Genomic DNA, 16477 nt, shown 5'->3' with positions numbered 1-16477 from the left:
ATTTGGGAGAATATTTTGGACTAAAACTAATTCCTTCATTTTGTGAAACAGCTTGGACAACAATTAATGTCTCAGCAAACCATCTGCTTGGAGTAAGCAATGCTTTGCTCTGATTTCATCCTAACCTGTTCATTCGGTTTTAGGAGTTGAGGTCAGTCTGATCATCACCTGAAGATGCCGAAAAGAAAGTGGAGCCTGACAAAAAAACATCTCTGATGCCCCCCCTTTTACAAATTTGCCGATGGTTCCCTCAACTTGCAAACAGTCGCGTGCCGTCATGATCCGGCATGCTAACTGTGTTTTAATGCGTTGGAAACAGCAGAGAAAGGAAAAGAAGAGGACAGGAAATGTCCCTCCGCCCGCCCCAAGCTTGAGCAGCTCGAGTTCAAAGACGACATGAAACGAAGGGTTCCTCTAACACATGCAAACCCTCCGTGACCCATTTTCTACAGAGCTCTGGCCTCCGTCAGAGCAGAATCAGCTGCCATGACAACATGCACTTCACATCACAGCAACCATCATTATCATCATCATCATCATGATTATCTTCATCATCATTTTCAATGGTGCTCTGCAGCAATTGGGAAAACAAAAGGGAAGCATGCCGCCGGAGTTTAAGTCTTATCTTTCCTACGGAGGTTTACATGCGCAAGACAACACAGGAGGAGTGGGGATGGAGTTCTAAGAAAAGACTTTCGGCACAGCGATGTGGTTATGTCATGGGTGGAGTCGTTCTCCGTTTCTTCCCTGTCCCTGCTGACATTCCACCTCCACCTGAAAATGCATGGCAGCAGGCAGCAGGGGAAGACATGTGGAAACAAAACGGCTGAGTTTGGACTGTGTGAAGGTGGCCGTTAGGACAGGAAAAAAATTAAATTAAAATAAAAGGAGGGGAGGAGCAGGAGCAGGAGGGAGGTAGGGGTTGAAAACAGAAAGGAAAGAGGAGGTCATACTTTGGGCAACGGCGTTTCAGACGACCGGACTTTCTGGGGAGATATCTGTGAAGAGAGCAAGAGAATTATTTTTCTTGTTTCCCCCTCTTCAGAGATATCTCCTGTGGCATATTGCTGTTCTCCGCTACTGAATTTTCACTGAGTTCAGGTGTTCTTGTCAGGAGGACCCGAAAGCGGTTCCTCTAGGACTAACAGACAATGTGGTGGGAGAAAGTGCTTCTAAGCAATACGGGCTCCTGTATGAGCGCTCAGTTACAAATGACACAAGATTTACGTTAGCAGAGAAACTGTGGCTCAATTTAAGCAAACAAAAACCTTGTTCTGGTGCAACCGACTGAAAGTTGAGCACAAGCATCAAGGTGCAATTTGAGAAATCTTCCCATGTGTAAGACGGGAGGGCGGGGAAGGCATAAATAGTCACTGACTGTTTTCAATGGACTGAACGTGTCAAAGTGACGTATTAAGCGGAAAACCAATGAACAACAACACATCAGAGGAGACACTCAGAGAGAGGAGAGGAAACAACACGTTCACAGAGGAGTAACACAGACTGAAGAGGAGCATTGGCATGCAAGATGGTTTCACATGACGGCAGGTTTAAATGTTAGATGAAAAAAAGAAGTAAATCAGATCAATTCCAGAAAATTTGGTTTTTTGAGAGTGGTTTTATTTAGATGTTTTGGGACAAAAGTGCCACCGGATTTAGCGCTGCGTCGTCTGCCATGTGCAGTGCCTTGCCAACCGCAAACTTCTTTAAAACTGAGATTTGTTTATAAAAGATCAATAAGGTAGTGTATAATTGTGAAGGCTGAAGTAAAACTGCTCAAGAGACAGGATATTGATGTCAACTAGTAACTGGTAGTTTAGAAAATAAGAACAACTAAGCACATGTTTCTTCCTACTCCCTTTCGGACATGTTACGTTGACTTTACTCTTGTCGTTGGACTATTTTGCTGTTGCTTTTGTTTTGGTTTTTTGATTTAATTATGCATGTTTGGTTTTTGTTTTCCCAGTTTTGGGAAACTGGCTAGACTTGGTGGGAAGATGGACAGAGGCAATCCTGAAATGGCCCAGTCAAAGTCCAGCTCAAAGTCAAACTGAGGATCTGTGGCAAGACAAAACTGATGTGCACCAACACGCCACACTTAATCTGACTGAGCTTGAGCAGATATAGGAAGAAGAGTCTCCACCACGGCTTTTCTAATTCTACTCTACGATTAAGTGTTTTGCAAGGCACTGTAGTGGCAATATCTCTTTAAGAGACTTTTGAAAACATCAGCAATTTTCTATGAGTAGCAGCTCCCTAAATCGAAGAGATAAAAATAGTTTTAGATCAACACTGAGAGGCAGGGAAATTGTTTCCATCAATATCAAATCAAGAATTAAGTTTTAGCAGGAGTCTTATCACACGTTTTAATAAATATTTGGTTCGATGGCTTTGTTGATCTGTAAATGTGCATCGCATAATGTCAGAGGAAACTACTTAGTGAAGGTTTAAAACATTAAAATGGAGACAACACTGCTACAATTTCAGATATTTGATTGGTTATGGTGGCCAGATTGGAGGAGTATCCATTTTGTTTCTCTAATGGAAGAGGGTAACAGGTGGGAAGAGAAGAGGTGAGAACAGACCGACACCTACACAAAGAGAGAGAGCAAAGATTCAAGACAGGAACAAGAAAACACAGCAAAAACGAAAAGCGTATAGAGACAGAAAGAGGAGGGACATGAGTGAGTGGAGACGGCGATGACAGCAACAGACGCAGACATTGGTAATGACTTGTCCTCGGCGCCCAGGCCAGATGCCCTCTGCACTTTCGTGTTGTACCTTCATTGGCGCCAGCTGGATGGGGGTGATGTAGGAGGGGTCCACCATGGGCTTTGGCCGGTTGGCGGTGTCGGCCAGCAGGCTCTGCCATTGCTGTGGCAACCCGGTGAACTTCTGCTCCCGCGGGTCGAAGCCCGTGTGGACCCGGTGCTCAAAGTTAGACGGGGCTGAGATCTCCAGCCGTTTCTTCTTCTTCCCAAACATGCTGGAAAACCCTGGCAAACCTGGCAACCCAGAGGAAAGGCACGTTAGCATGGCGCCGAAATAACAACGGACGGTAAAGGGTAAAACCTGCGTCCTTCATCAACAATTCTGTGAAAATGTTATACTCAGCTCTAGTGGCGGGTCATGTGGGCGGTTGCCCAGGGCGGCACTAGGACAGATGGATGCTAGAACCGCCACTGCTTGACTCAATGGAAAAATTCCTCATTTTGTGTTAAAAGTGAGGATTTAAAGGTGAAGGCAGCAAAATAAACTATTTCTTTTTTAAGTGTTAGACTTTGTCTCTTGAACAAATTTTATCGGTTTGGCAGGGAAAAGGTTTGGAGATTATTCCAAAGCTGATGTTGGGAAACCGCCAAGCAACAATGCAAGAGCTGAAACCAACGAATCCTCAAGTGGAAATAGATTTACCGTCTTTTCACATATGGGCGAATGCAGCCACCAAATGATAACATTTTCCACCATTCACATTTGGATCCAGCTTGAGGTTGAAAGTACGCTGCTCTCAGAGCGTCCTGTCTGTGATTGGGACCTCTGTGTGTGCCCTATTGTGATTCTGTTGGTTTGGGAATTTGCGCAGTGCCCGGTCACAAGAACAAAATGTCATGACTCTGTTGTTGCAGCTGTGAAAGAAAACTATTGTGCCAGTCTGGTCAAGGAAGCCCTGTCTCCTGACAACAGTCCACCCCACCTTCTTGTTTTCCCTCTCGCTCTCTGCTACGGCTTTGGCACATCGCTGGAATTTAATCCTCATAAAAAACATCTGCCCCCTCTGTCGCCATCTTCCAGTATTTAAATGAAAATCAGGTAAATTGTTTGTTTTAAAACAAATAAATCTTTAAGAATTTATTTGTTAGATTAGCATCTGACATAAAATATATGTACTTATTGCAAATATAAAAATTTTTCCTGCCTCTCCTCATAACTCTGAGTTATAAAGAGACAGAAAAAATAACCAGAAACATTTACACTGGCAGGAGAAAAGTGTACTTTTCATGGGCTTTCCAATTTGTCGGTTTTGGTTTAATGGCATTTTAAGGTTACAATACCATTAAGGTTAATTATTTTTAATCTTTAATTTTTATAGTTTTGACAGCATTCATTAAAACTCCAAACAGTCCCAGGAAGTTCTTGGACACTGATGATAACTGCACGACTGTTCAAATATTTCCGTTTTTAAACATTACAAAATTGCATTCTTTAAAACATCTATGCTTTTATAAAACCTGATTAAAACATATGCAGACCCAGGAAACAATTGAGTGTAAACAGAGTTTAGCAACAACCTTCTTAGTAACAGAGAGGTCACTCGCTGCGAAGTGTTCATTAAATCTGCTTTGAGAGAATGACTAACTCTTCTGCCTTGGCAGGGACTCTCTTAGAGATGCACATACTGCAGAGTCACCCGAGTAAAGTTCTCAGAGCAACTTTAAACAGACGTGGCAAAAATGCAATCATGTAAATCGTTCTCTGTCGTTTCCTTTGCTGCCGGGGGAGGAGAGCCAGCCAGGCTAAATTAGTGGCCTCAAACAGGAAAGACGGAGAGATAAATTGATGGGAAAGCACCAGGATGTGGGGGGTTGATGAAGACAGAACATGAGAGCTGAGGAGGAACATAAGCAGGAGGTTAAAGAAGAAAAAGAAAATGAGGAGACAAAACTGAGCGGCAACAAATGAATATGCAGAACGTTGCTTCAAGAATTCAATGCAGATTCAAAAAGGTGTTTTAGTACGGAGAGACCCGTTATCACACAGGCATGTTTACATATCCTCGGTTTCAATACAGTAAAATTATCATTTTAAAGTAAAAATTTGCTATTTTAGTTCGAATTTTAAAAAATCCATTAGGGTTCATTTAAACAATGAGCCACTTTTAACCATACATTTATGAGTCATAAGAAAATTACTTATAATTTCAAATCATCCGTGTGAAAAGTGATCATTAGCATAAGAGAACTTATATTGGAAGCTGATTTAACTGTAGCTCCAAAAAAGAAAAGAAATGTGACACTTTTTTTATTAATTCAATCCATTTAGCTATGAAAAATGTGATATAGACACATATGCAGCCATTTCGGCTGTTGGCTGAAATCCACAAACGGACCCAGAGATTTTGACCTTCTCGTTATTTTCAGAGCCTGTGCTTGAGGTGTACTGTGCTAAATAAAATACAGACATTTAGACACTGCTGTGATTTAAGCTAGGAGGAGTCTTCTGCAGGCATCCCTTCATAGTCAGTGCATTAAAACAAAGTTGTGGAGTGAATCACTACAACTGAATCAGAAGGGAATACGGCTTGTAATCAAGTCCCTTCACAGTAAAACATGCAGTTAGACCTGCATCTGTTGCTTACATACCGACTTCCTCTTGGTTACCCGAAGTAAAGATTGGACGCAAGGACTCGAATTTGAACAGTCAAGGCATGCAAAAGTCTGAGACGCAGCAACTCGTTTTTGCAACTCAAGTACGACTCGAGTCTAAAGGACAGAATTGAGTCGTGAGTGGGTCACACACACCTGGAATAAATGAAGGGATGGATGGATTTAAGATTGAGGATCATTTTTGGACGTGTGCGCTTAAAAAAAACAACCATCACAATTTACAATCGCTAAAGATTCAGGAGTGAAAAATGGATTTTAGACAACTGAGCAGTGACAACTTGGCTGCTCAGCAGTAAAGGCCGGTGTAGTGTACCTGCTAGAGTTTTGCTTCAATAATTCATGGCTGGCTTTTTTTTTAGCTTCATGGTTGTCTATGTTTCTCACAGTATTTAGTGTTTCCAAACAGCTTTATTAGCCTTTCTTTTAACTGAATGAAAAGTACAAAGGGTTGCTATTAACCATATGATAGCAACAGACCAGGAAGGGGCAGCACTGAGCTACTCTGGGCTCAATACAGTCACTTCTATAGCATTTCCTTCAAAAGACTAAAGGAAAGCCTGTAAAAAAAATTCTTATGGTTTTAAAATTTCAAAATGTTTCAAAATGCAACACTACGTCCGATGAATGTAAGATGATCAGCAAACTGAAGGCTTAATTCCTCATGACACCCGCGGCTTTGGCACAGTGTTAAAACACTTACGCTATAAATTTAAAGAATTTGTTGGGGGGGGGTTGTTAATACCAAATTCCTGCATCAAATAAGATCTCAAAGACAACCATCTGAGGATGTGAACTCAAGCAAGAAGAAGAGTAAAGATGGAAGGTGTAGATTAGCTCACCTTGACAGTGTGAATATGAAGGCGTCAGCAGTGCGAACGGTCATGTTTAAAGAAGATTCTCGAGTGATAAGTGATGGTTATTAAAATAGTCCAGATCATGAGGTGAGAAGTTGGGTGAGACGGACCGCGGCAGGAGAAAATTTAACTCTGGGGACCAAATGGTCCAAAATAACCTGCTGCTGCAGCGACTGCCAGATCTTAGTGAGGATGTGTGAGTATTAACAATGAACGTGACGAAGGCCTTGTGCATGAAGATAATGTTTTAGAAAGATGAAACCTTCAGCCGGGGATAGATTTTTATTCTGCATGCGGAGTTCTGTCAAAGTATTCGCTCTCTTCAAACTTCTTCTATTTTTGCTTTCAAGTCACACTAGTGTCACACACAGTTTTATATCAGGGGGGAAAATTGGGTGACGATCAATAAAAAAGTTAAAAAAAACAACTGCTTTAGTTTATGATAACTAACTATGTTGCTTTTAAGTGCAGTGAAGAACGTTTGAGCCACTTTTCTTAGCAGTTTTCGCTTAAAGCCTTAGTATGTAAATTATATAATCAATATGTTCTTTACATATTCATGTCATGGCATTATAAGATGAGTCAGGTAATATGTAAAAAGATCAATCTCCTCTGAGTCCGCCCTGTCATCCTACTGCCATCTGCAGAAATACACCGCTCAGTCATAAACAACCAATCAGAGCCAGGACGAGTGTCTTCTATCAATCATGCTTGTGTACGTGTAACAAACACTTTTTTTTTTTTTTTTACAAAAGTTACCTACCTATTTAAAAACAAAAAGGAACAATAAGTAAAACTTTAAAATGGCAGAAAAGAAGCTTAGATCTATATTGTCTTGTTAGACTGAGGGATCTACGGCTGCAGATTGGGAATGCCCAGCAGGAACGTAAAGGTGAGCGGAGATGTGGCACTACCACAGCTAAAGGGTTGTAGCAAGGAGTGAGCGTGCAGCGTGTTGGGGAGATACGACAGGATGAGAGGAGGAGATCTGAATCAAATGGCATGTTCTGCAGCCACTCAGCAATATGGCATAAAGTGAGATCTATCAATTGAGACACAAGATAAAACCGTATAAAAAGGTAGGAGTCTTGGAATAAGAAAAAAGGAAGACTTTCAGAAAACTTTCATGTTACACCAGAACCTACAACACCTTGCTTTCAGTGCAACAAGATTTGATTGTGGTCTGTAAGCATCCGGAGCGAGAATGTGACCCCTGACCTACATGAGGCTGAGATTATTAAAAGCTTAAGTCTTGTTGTCCAAGCTCAGCTGCAAGGAGACACAACAACAAATGTACATCTGAGTGTTGGTAACACAACTGGTGATCCTGTTTACGTGCCCGGTCCAAATTTACTCCTGCAGAGCTTTTAGCAGCTCCTCTTTCACACCAGTCCAAACATTTATCAGGCGGTACTTTGACTGTGCAGGCCTCTGGGAGGAGCTACTAACTCCACAGCTTCTGCCACACAAGCACCTCTTGAGGTTAAGTTTATGGTCGGACTGTAAGAAACATTTTTGCAAAGTTCAGACTAATGCCTGAGAGGTGTTTCTACGGAAGAGTAACAATGTCACTTCATCGATAACACTGCGTCTGGACATACGTAGACGGGATTAGAGATTTGCGAACCCATAATTATGGGCGTGTAGCTGGAGTGAGCTGTGACAGCATCAGCAAACTGTAATGATTAGTCAGGCAGTTTCTATTGAACAGCACGGAAAGGGGGAGAAAAAACCCCCCAACATGTTTCAATTTGGAAAACATTTTATAACTTATTTTCTTAATAACAAAAGTAAGTAAGCTATTAAAAGTCTGCAGGTTTACATAAGGATTCATAAAATGTTTGAAAATCTTTATATGTTGCATATACTGAATGCTATAAAGTTGTTGCCATTTCATAAAAACTACTTCAATAAATCAACAACAAATTACTTAAGCAACAAAAACATTAATAAAAAAACAAAATTCAAAAATGCACCAAAAAGCAACACTTGAAACAGACACATAATTAACAAAAAGATGGTGGAAATGTCCCATCGTAGTCCTTAAAAGTTGAAAAGCCTTTTAATGATATGCTAGACATTGTATTGCTTCTACACTTTGCTGCAAAGAAGAAAAAATTGGCTGTTTGTAAATATGATATATCCAGTCATGTAAAACACGGACAGTCGTTACATGGAAACTGCAAGAGCATCAGTCAAGGCTAAAAGTACAGCTGGTACTTTTAGTAGCATGTCTATTGAATAGCCAACTCCAAACTGGCTACTCAAGAAGATAGCATGCTAATTAACTAGCTAACATAAACGTTTCCTGATACTTAATACAGAAAAGAATAACAAAAAAAGGATATTCTGTGCAAAAATTGCTCGTTTTGGAGGTTTTCTCTTCATGTCCCACTGAGAACAGAGCCCCGGTACGCTTGGGACTTCAGCCGCTCATGAATCTGATCAACAACGTGAAGAGGTGTTTGAAAATACCATATTTATCATTCTATTTGACTAATTATAGCTAACAAGTGGAGGACTTTGCAAAATGCTTATGTTTGGCTTTCCATGGACGTTTACCCTAAAAGCAGACCACATGACGCTGAAAGAAGTCTCCAAAAATGTCAGCCGGATTAAGGGACTGGCTGAGAATTGATGAGTGGAAACTCGCGGGTCCGGATCTTGATCCAGCTCAGATGCTACCGGGTAACTTGAATTAAGCTGTATGTGCAAGAAACCCCTAAATATCTCATTGCTGAATAAGAGAAGTGGGCCAAACTTCCCTTTTGGATCTATATAACCTTCGACTGGCGGATGTCTACGAGAAGTATTTCACTAAACCTGTTTCAACCTAAAACACTAGCTTTAACTAGGATGTCATAACTTTCTTTTGTTTAATGGGTAAAAAGATTTTTTTTTTTTTTTTAAAGTCCCTATGCAGTAAAAATATGCCCTTTTTCCTGCACAGCTCCAATTAGGCTGCAGAAAAAATACATGTCATTTTGGTTCTTCACAGTACAGCTCAAGCAAACCAACATGCGCTGGAAAAATCCTGTAGATCTTTGAACCGTGCACGTATTAAGTCATAAATCACAGCTGTAGGGCCTTGGCACTAAGTACAGCTTGAAGAGCTAAAAATGCATTGTGTTGTACAACATGGAGAAAGAAAAAAAAAAAAACCTTTTTCTCTTCACTTGTATAATATTCTGTTCTTACATAACATTTAACACCCTGTGCACACACAAAGCAAGCATTCGCCCGCTAAGGGAATTTATACAAAGGGATTATTAAACAGTAATGTTTTCTATAGATAATAATAAATGCTGTTCCAAAGATACTTAAAGGGGCTACTGGTCCCAGGACGGAGATCCTGACTCCCAGGCTGATTTGTCTCCAAACCATCTGTCACCATCTGAGCCTCCACAGGCACTTCCCCTTCTGTGTGTGACAACACCTCGACACACACTCTGCGGTAAGAACATGAACTCTGCACATGTGTGTGCTCCGGTTATCTGTGTTGTCTATTTCTGGTTGCTACACGCGCGCATAACACGCCATGGCAACAACATGGCATATTCCTTTTGTATGCCCGGCGTTGTGATTTAGAGGCACGATTTTGGCGTTGAGACGCACAAAAAAAAAAATTACAAAACAGGTTTCCTGGATAATTTGGAAAGCAAAATGAAAGTGAAATAGTTCTTCTATCAAACGAGCTGGGGGTAGGCTGTCATCTTCCTTTGAAGAGAGAAGAATGGGAGCCATAAAGGTCAAGAGTTTTGGGTCAGCGCTCGTTTACGGCAACTTAATTTGGTTCGAGCAACAGAACATGCACCTATTTGTCTCTCTATCATCATCAGGTGAGCTCTTTGTATCCCATTACTCCAAGCTTATTCGTCAGCTCGTATCTCCTCCCCATTTGCATTTGCTCGCTCCAGACCCCGTTCCTTCAGATGATTTAATTGGCTGAAAACTGTTTACACAGAAACGCGTTTTCACCCCTCGCTCCCTGTAGACGATCCGCAGAGTCGTAAACAACTTTAGCAGATGAAGAGGCTTTTTATCATTCTCGCACAATTTCCACAACACGCTGGGAGGTTTACAGCATCCCGTATTTAAATTACATTTGAAGACTCGACATGATCGGGGAGCTTTAGCATCCTAGATTTAGGCCCTGATGATGAATGTGTCTAATCTCGCTCTTTTTATTTAATTTAATTTTGTTTTAAACGCGCTCACTGTTCTTACCTGGAAACAAACTGCCTGCTTCTTTTGAGATATCAAAGTGCTCTAGATTGTCCATGGTGAAGCTGGGATAATTAGAGCCTCCACAGATGTTGCACTTTGATGTCAAACGTCTCCTTTGATAAAGCAATTACGCATCTTGATTTTCATTCGGCCAAACAAGGAAACTGTCCTTTCCTTGAATTGCGAGCCAATAAAATCCCCGGAGGAGCGACGGTTGTTTATAGTCATCAAACTGACAAATCGGGTCAAGTCCACGACCCACTACAATCCCAAATGTTAGCTGCTACTGCTGCCACTACTACCCTGCTTGCATGCTCTGATAATTCCCAATGTGAGCCTCACAGAAAGGGGAAAAAAAATAATAAAAAATTGCCTACGCCAGCAGCCCGTGCCGACGCACAGCCAGGCGGCTTAAGCCTGGACCCAGCCCGTTTTGTTTTCACTGGCTAACTGGGTCTGACCGGCTGTGACCCACACCCCGCCAGACCTTCACTATTCACTTATGAGTCCGTCAGAGGATCAGTATTAGAACTGATAAGAGCTTGTATTTGTTTTTCTTTTCATCATTTGGGTTTGTTAACTTATTTTATTTCTGTTAACTTTATTATGTTACTTTTAGCCATTATTTTTATTTTATTTATACGACTAAATAAAATTATTTACCAGAAGCAATATTATTTTTGGACTTACTTGTTTTATCTATTTGTGTTTTATTGATTTATCTTTTATCTGCTTTTAGGGGCTGGACAGTAAATTAAGACACATGATTAATATCAATAGATAAAATGTCTCATAAAATATTAAAACATTTCACTGAGCTCTGGAACCGCACAGCACTCTGGGAGATGTAGGCAGAAGACGGCAAACTAAGCAAGGTTGTTAGCAGCAACTAACTCACTCACTCTTTGGTTACCTAGCAACTCTCTCACTCCGTGGTTACCTAGCAACAACCAGTTGAGTTAAGTGGCGCAGCAGCAGTTTCAGATTTTGCCACCGCGCCTCATAACTGCTTAAAAACGAACAACACTGAGTGAAAACTATGGATAAAACAGGAGCATGTCATCAGTTTGGTGGTATTTCAGATAATTAAAACAAAAAACTAATCATTAATTATTATCGACTGATATGAAATGCTTATATGGTGATATCGTCCAGAACCTTCCACTGTTTTTGTTTTTTTTTACATCCAGCAGAAATGCTGTTTTGCTTAATTTGTTTGCAATTTGGCACACAATAAAATGACAATTTGCTGATATGACTATGTGTATATGAATTTGAGCAGCACTACAATGTGCTGCTCAAATTCATATACACATTTGAATTTGAGCAGGACAGTTATATACTGTCCTAATCTATAGGACAGTATATAAGACCTCCTTTCTTGTCAAACACACACACTGCACATCCATCCATCCATCCATTTTGTTTACACCCTTGTCCCTTAGTGGGGTCGGGAGGGTTGCTGGTGCCTATCTCCAGGCCAACGTTCCGGGCGAGAGGCGGGGTCACCCTGGACAGGTTGCCAGTCTGTCGCAGACACACCGCACAAAAAATAAATTAAAAAACGGTCTTCCTCTGATGCCAACATGTGTGGATATCAACTCTAGTGTCACAAGCTGCGCCACTGGGTCGAGGTATCACAGCCTGTTTCACGAGGCAAGGTGACGGGAAGTGTGAGAGAGAAGATAAATTGGAAGAAAGAGAAAGAAACAGCTGGTGCAGTCTGGCCTTTCGCCCACGTTGAGAGGACAGCCAGAGACAGGCCTTGAGCTGAGGACAAACACTCCAACAAAAAGCAGAAAAAGACTTTCAGAATCGCGCATTTCTCCAGCTGATGAAGTCAGAGGTCTAGTTAGCACAGAAGCACGGTGTGAAAGGTTCAAGTAGCCACTAGGTTCATGGGAAAAAAGGAGTAAATTATTAAATCATTTGAAATATTAATTGTACGAGGGTGAAAACATTTATCATTTATTCAGTTCAAACAGATCCTGTCAATTATTCAACTAAAAGGAGATGCAAACTTCTGAGTTAAGAAAGTAAATGAGACTTTAAACTCAGACTTTGACCTTACATTAAACAGTCTTCAGCTCATTGGAGCACAGAGTCTAAATTAAAACCACAAGAAATGCATCACTCTTGTCTACAGTGTGAGGCAATTATTATGTAACTCTGTACTGACCCAGTATTAATAACACAAAATGCTCATCAGCCACTTAACAAGAAGCACTTACACATACCAAGTCCCAGATACTTCAGTAAAGTCAGTGCAAAATATAAACGCCACAGTTTTAAAGTGCACTAAGGTGACACAGTTCATTCACTCTCAACAAAGTTAAGAAAGCTACTATAAAGTTTTGATAAAGTGTCAGGTAAAACAGACACACAGCACATATACAAGAGTTTGTGCCTCAGCCAGTTAGCTGAAGTGCTAAGCTACATTTAGCAAGTTTCTTCTCGGTTTTGAAATCTCGTTTCAGTGTCACTCCAGCTACTGTGGACAAATTTCACATAAACAGTTGACTTTCTGCTTCATAAACCTTTAGAATAGGTTTCTCTTTCACTATGAAGATCACTGTAAAATACTTTGTTATGGAAATCCAGATTTGTTCAATTTTTGCACATTGAAATAGGGCACTCATTTTAAAATGTGAATAAACGACTAAAAATAATATCACAGAAAGTTGGTCACACAACCTACTGGAGTTGAATTTAGTCAGGGTATGTCTTAGAAATGAAATGATCGGGAGACACCCTTTAAAAAAAAGAAACACTTCTGCGTAAAAAAAAACAACACACACCACTTTTAAGGGTTTCTCTCCCTCTCTAAGTGAGCAGAAACACACATGCAGAGGACTTAGATAAGCAGTGTGGAGGTGGGGAGCTGCAGACTAAATACAGAAAGAGACATCTAGAATTATGGCAGCTGAGGCTGATTTGACTCTGCAAACCTCCTCCCCTCTTCGAGAGAATCATTACAAGCCACACGTCTGACTGCATCAGAACACCACCATACATATAAGTATATATGTAGTCCATGTTGCAACATTGGAAGACTATACATTAGTTCTGCTTGCAAAACCAAATAAACAAACAAACGAATCAATATCAGTAAAAATCTGCAAACTTCAACCCAACTACTTGGACGTATTTGTTTGAAAGCCCAAAAACAATATGTAGTATATGACAGTTGGCAATATTTGGCTCCCTTAGCAGTCATTTGCAAACATAAGCCAGTGGATTTGCAAAGCATTTTGTTCTTGAAAAGCAGAACTCCAACAGAAAACCCCACGCTTAAATAAAAAAAAAAACAAAAGAACTGGCATCCATTATGCGCTAGCAGTGGACAGTCAGATGACGTACCTCAACAATGGAACGTGAACAGTAGTGGGGGATAAAAGCATATAGCAAAAGCTAACTTGCATGTCAAACAAAGCCTGAGCCGCATGGTGTTAGTTTCAGCGCTCCAGGGCTAACATCTGTATGCAGACACCGTCAGCTGCCAGATTGCAGAGACAAATGTTTCTTCTTTTGAATCTAAGAGCAGGTTTTTCAGACTACAAGCCTGATAAAAAAAAGAGATTGATAGACAGCACTGGAGGGCAAACATTGACAATTTTGTGTTACCAGCTGTACGTGTGTGTGTGTCTAAGGCGTTGACAATACAGCCACATCAAGAACATTCATTGCTGTATGTTCCTCATCTTGATCCAAATTTTTAAAATGGGTATTATGGGGAATTATGTAAAATAGATGTTTCTTTTATGCTTGTTTGAGGAATCCTTGAATCTCCCGTGGCAACCATTCTGAGGTTGCTCTCACAAAGCGCCGTCTATTTCCACAAAGCTCCACCTTGGAGCCAAGTCATGCTTGATATATGCAACATTTTATACAACTGAAGGTAACAGTTACTTGATTGTGCTATAAAACGGGATTACGTGCCTGGAAGATAGACAGCACACAGAAAGTACACCCTTTAAGGCCATAAGTTATAGAAACAAATTAAATGTGAAGTTTTAAAGAAACGTAGTTTGTTAGAAAAATGTAAATTGAACATAATTATCATAATATGAAACGGTTCTTTAACAGTAACGTGACGGATGTCTCTTGGACAATAGACCGGACCCAACAGTGTTCAGCTCTTATGTACTGGTGCTTTTCTAGGCTAAAAGCACTCAAATGCTTAAAAGCCTTCTCCTTTGCAGGCCATTATCCACCAAAGCATGTTAAACCCTTGACTTAATCGTTCATTATTGAAAACTCAGCAAGAAGCCTTTCCTCCTGGTGTTATGGGAAAATGGTTCACGGTGAGATGTAAAAATGTAGGTTAAGGATTTGTCAAGTCAGCCGCTCCGTGGTGTGGCTGAATTTAAGAGGGCGAAGCCGCAGCAGCCTGGGACAGCGGTGCCTTAAAGGAGACGTCGCTGCTCCAAAGTGGGAGTAGGAATGTGTCTTTTACAGCCGTAAACAGTGGTGAAAGTCCATGCAGAGAAATCAATATCAAGAACTTATTGAAACCTTACTATGGATATTAAGGAAATTAGACCCTTCAAGGTAGGGAATTAGTCACAGAGGCTAATTTTCATGTTTAGTCCACAAAATGTGGTGCATAAATTACATAAAAAGATTAAAGCGCACAATTTGTTAAATTATAGAATAATAACAGGTTTTAAAAGATAAATCTAAAAAATAATAATAATAACATGCTCTTTCATTCTGTTGGTACAGTATTCAGAAAGTTTCCCAAACACAGCGTTCCTCAAACCTTTTGTCGCGTTTTTTTAATTTCTCAAGACCTGTAGGCCATAATTCTTTTTTTTTTTAAATAACTATATTAGCAAGACAATAAATTATTACCTGCTCAACATTAAATTAAGCTTGAATTATTGTAATCAAGCAATAAATGAATCAGTGTTGTGTGGGAAACGGATATAAGGGGCAGTAAAAAAAAAAATAAAAATCTCTGCTGCACTTTGGACATTTTCCGCATGTCCCTTTTCATATGGACAAGTTTAGATTTTGCTTCAGGAAATCATTTATAGAACTGGTTTAATGAATCAAAATAAACTTAATCCTTATTGGTTCATGTGTTTTAAAAGCAATCCATCGATCTATTGTTACACCAAAACACTTATCACCCTGTACTATTGAGGTTCCAATGTTATGTATAGATCTGGTCTCTATTTACAGACTTTAAGAAGACACACACACAGCAATATCAACACTGCATTATGCAACCAGTCAGATATCACAACCATCACGACAGACAGTTCTTCTGCACCCCGCGGCTATTTTATTTTCATGAAAACAGCCACCTGCGTTCAGCTGACATGAATGTTTTAATACATCATTAATATTAATGCTAAAATACAGAGAACCCCGTGTAGATCCCTGAGATACACCAAGATAACAGTCAACTATTTCAGATTGTATTTTTTTCCATCTTTATCGCAAGGATGAAGATCTAGGTGGAAAAAATATCCAGACGCCATTGTGAAGGTTTCAAATCTTTCTAGATCTATGAAGCCTTTATATTTTAAGTGAAAAAATGAAAATGACATCACTCAAAACAGACAAGTACTGAGCTTTAGCCTAGCCGTTACAGTAAAAATGCCCTTCAGCAGGAGAAAGCGCCAAGTCTGGTAAATGACACGCTTTTTGGAGGCAATGTTTGGATTGGTTGCAGGAATGTAAGCTAATCAGGTTGCTAATTACTGAGCTTTTACAGAGTAGACTCCACAAAACAGAGAAGTACTCCATGTTGTACACCAGCCAATATGAAAAGGTGTTTTTTTTTTTTTTTTGCTTATTCCAAACACATGAATGATTCTGCCGATGGCATCCTGTGTTAACCAAAAGCAGAGACACTCTACATTTCTAAATTCACATTTTCAGTGTTTTGTGTGTGTGTGTGTGTGTGTGTGTGTGATTGAATTAAAATGACTATTTTAAAAAGTGCCTTGAGATGACCTGTATTATGAATTGGCTTTATATAAATAAAGTGAAAAGAATTGA

General features: G+C 40.1%; 1 protein-coding gene across 3 annotated transcripts in view; it reads right to left on the bottom strand.

Moving 5' to 3' along the window:
- Positions 1-16477, bottom strand: part of pak5 (p21 protein (Cdc42/Rac)-activated kinase 5) — a 70488-nt gene that overhangs the window by 35442 nt on the left and 18569 nt on the right. For 2 of the 3 annotated variants that reach the window (XM_008398331.2, XM_008398330.2), the window contains 2 exons: positions 2782-3005; positions 954-998 (listed from right to left, as the gene is read on the bottom strand). In XM_008398331.2, the coding sequence (XP_008396553.1) occupies positions 954-998; positions 2782-2985 (249 nt within the window). In that variant the 5' untranslated portion in view covers positions 2986-3005. The remainder of the gene's footprint in view (positions 1-953; positions 999-2781; positions 3006-16477) is intronic. The other variant, XM_017302199.1, reaches the window with a different exon arrangement.

Source organism: Poecilia reticulata, linkage group LG21 (genome assembly GCF_000633615.1).
Source record: "Poecilia reticulata strain Guanapo linkage group LG21, Guppy_female_1.0+MT, whole genome shotgun sequence".
NCBI lineage: Eukaryota > Metazoa > Chordata > Actinopteri > Cyprinodontiformes > Poeciliidae > Poecilia > Poecilia reticulata.
Note: the sequence above shows the minus strand (reverse complement) of the source record. Positions and strands in the feature narration are given on the sequence as shown.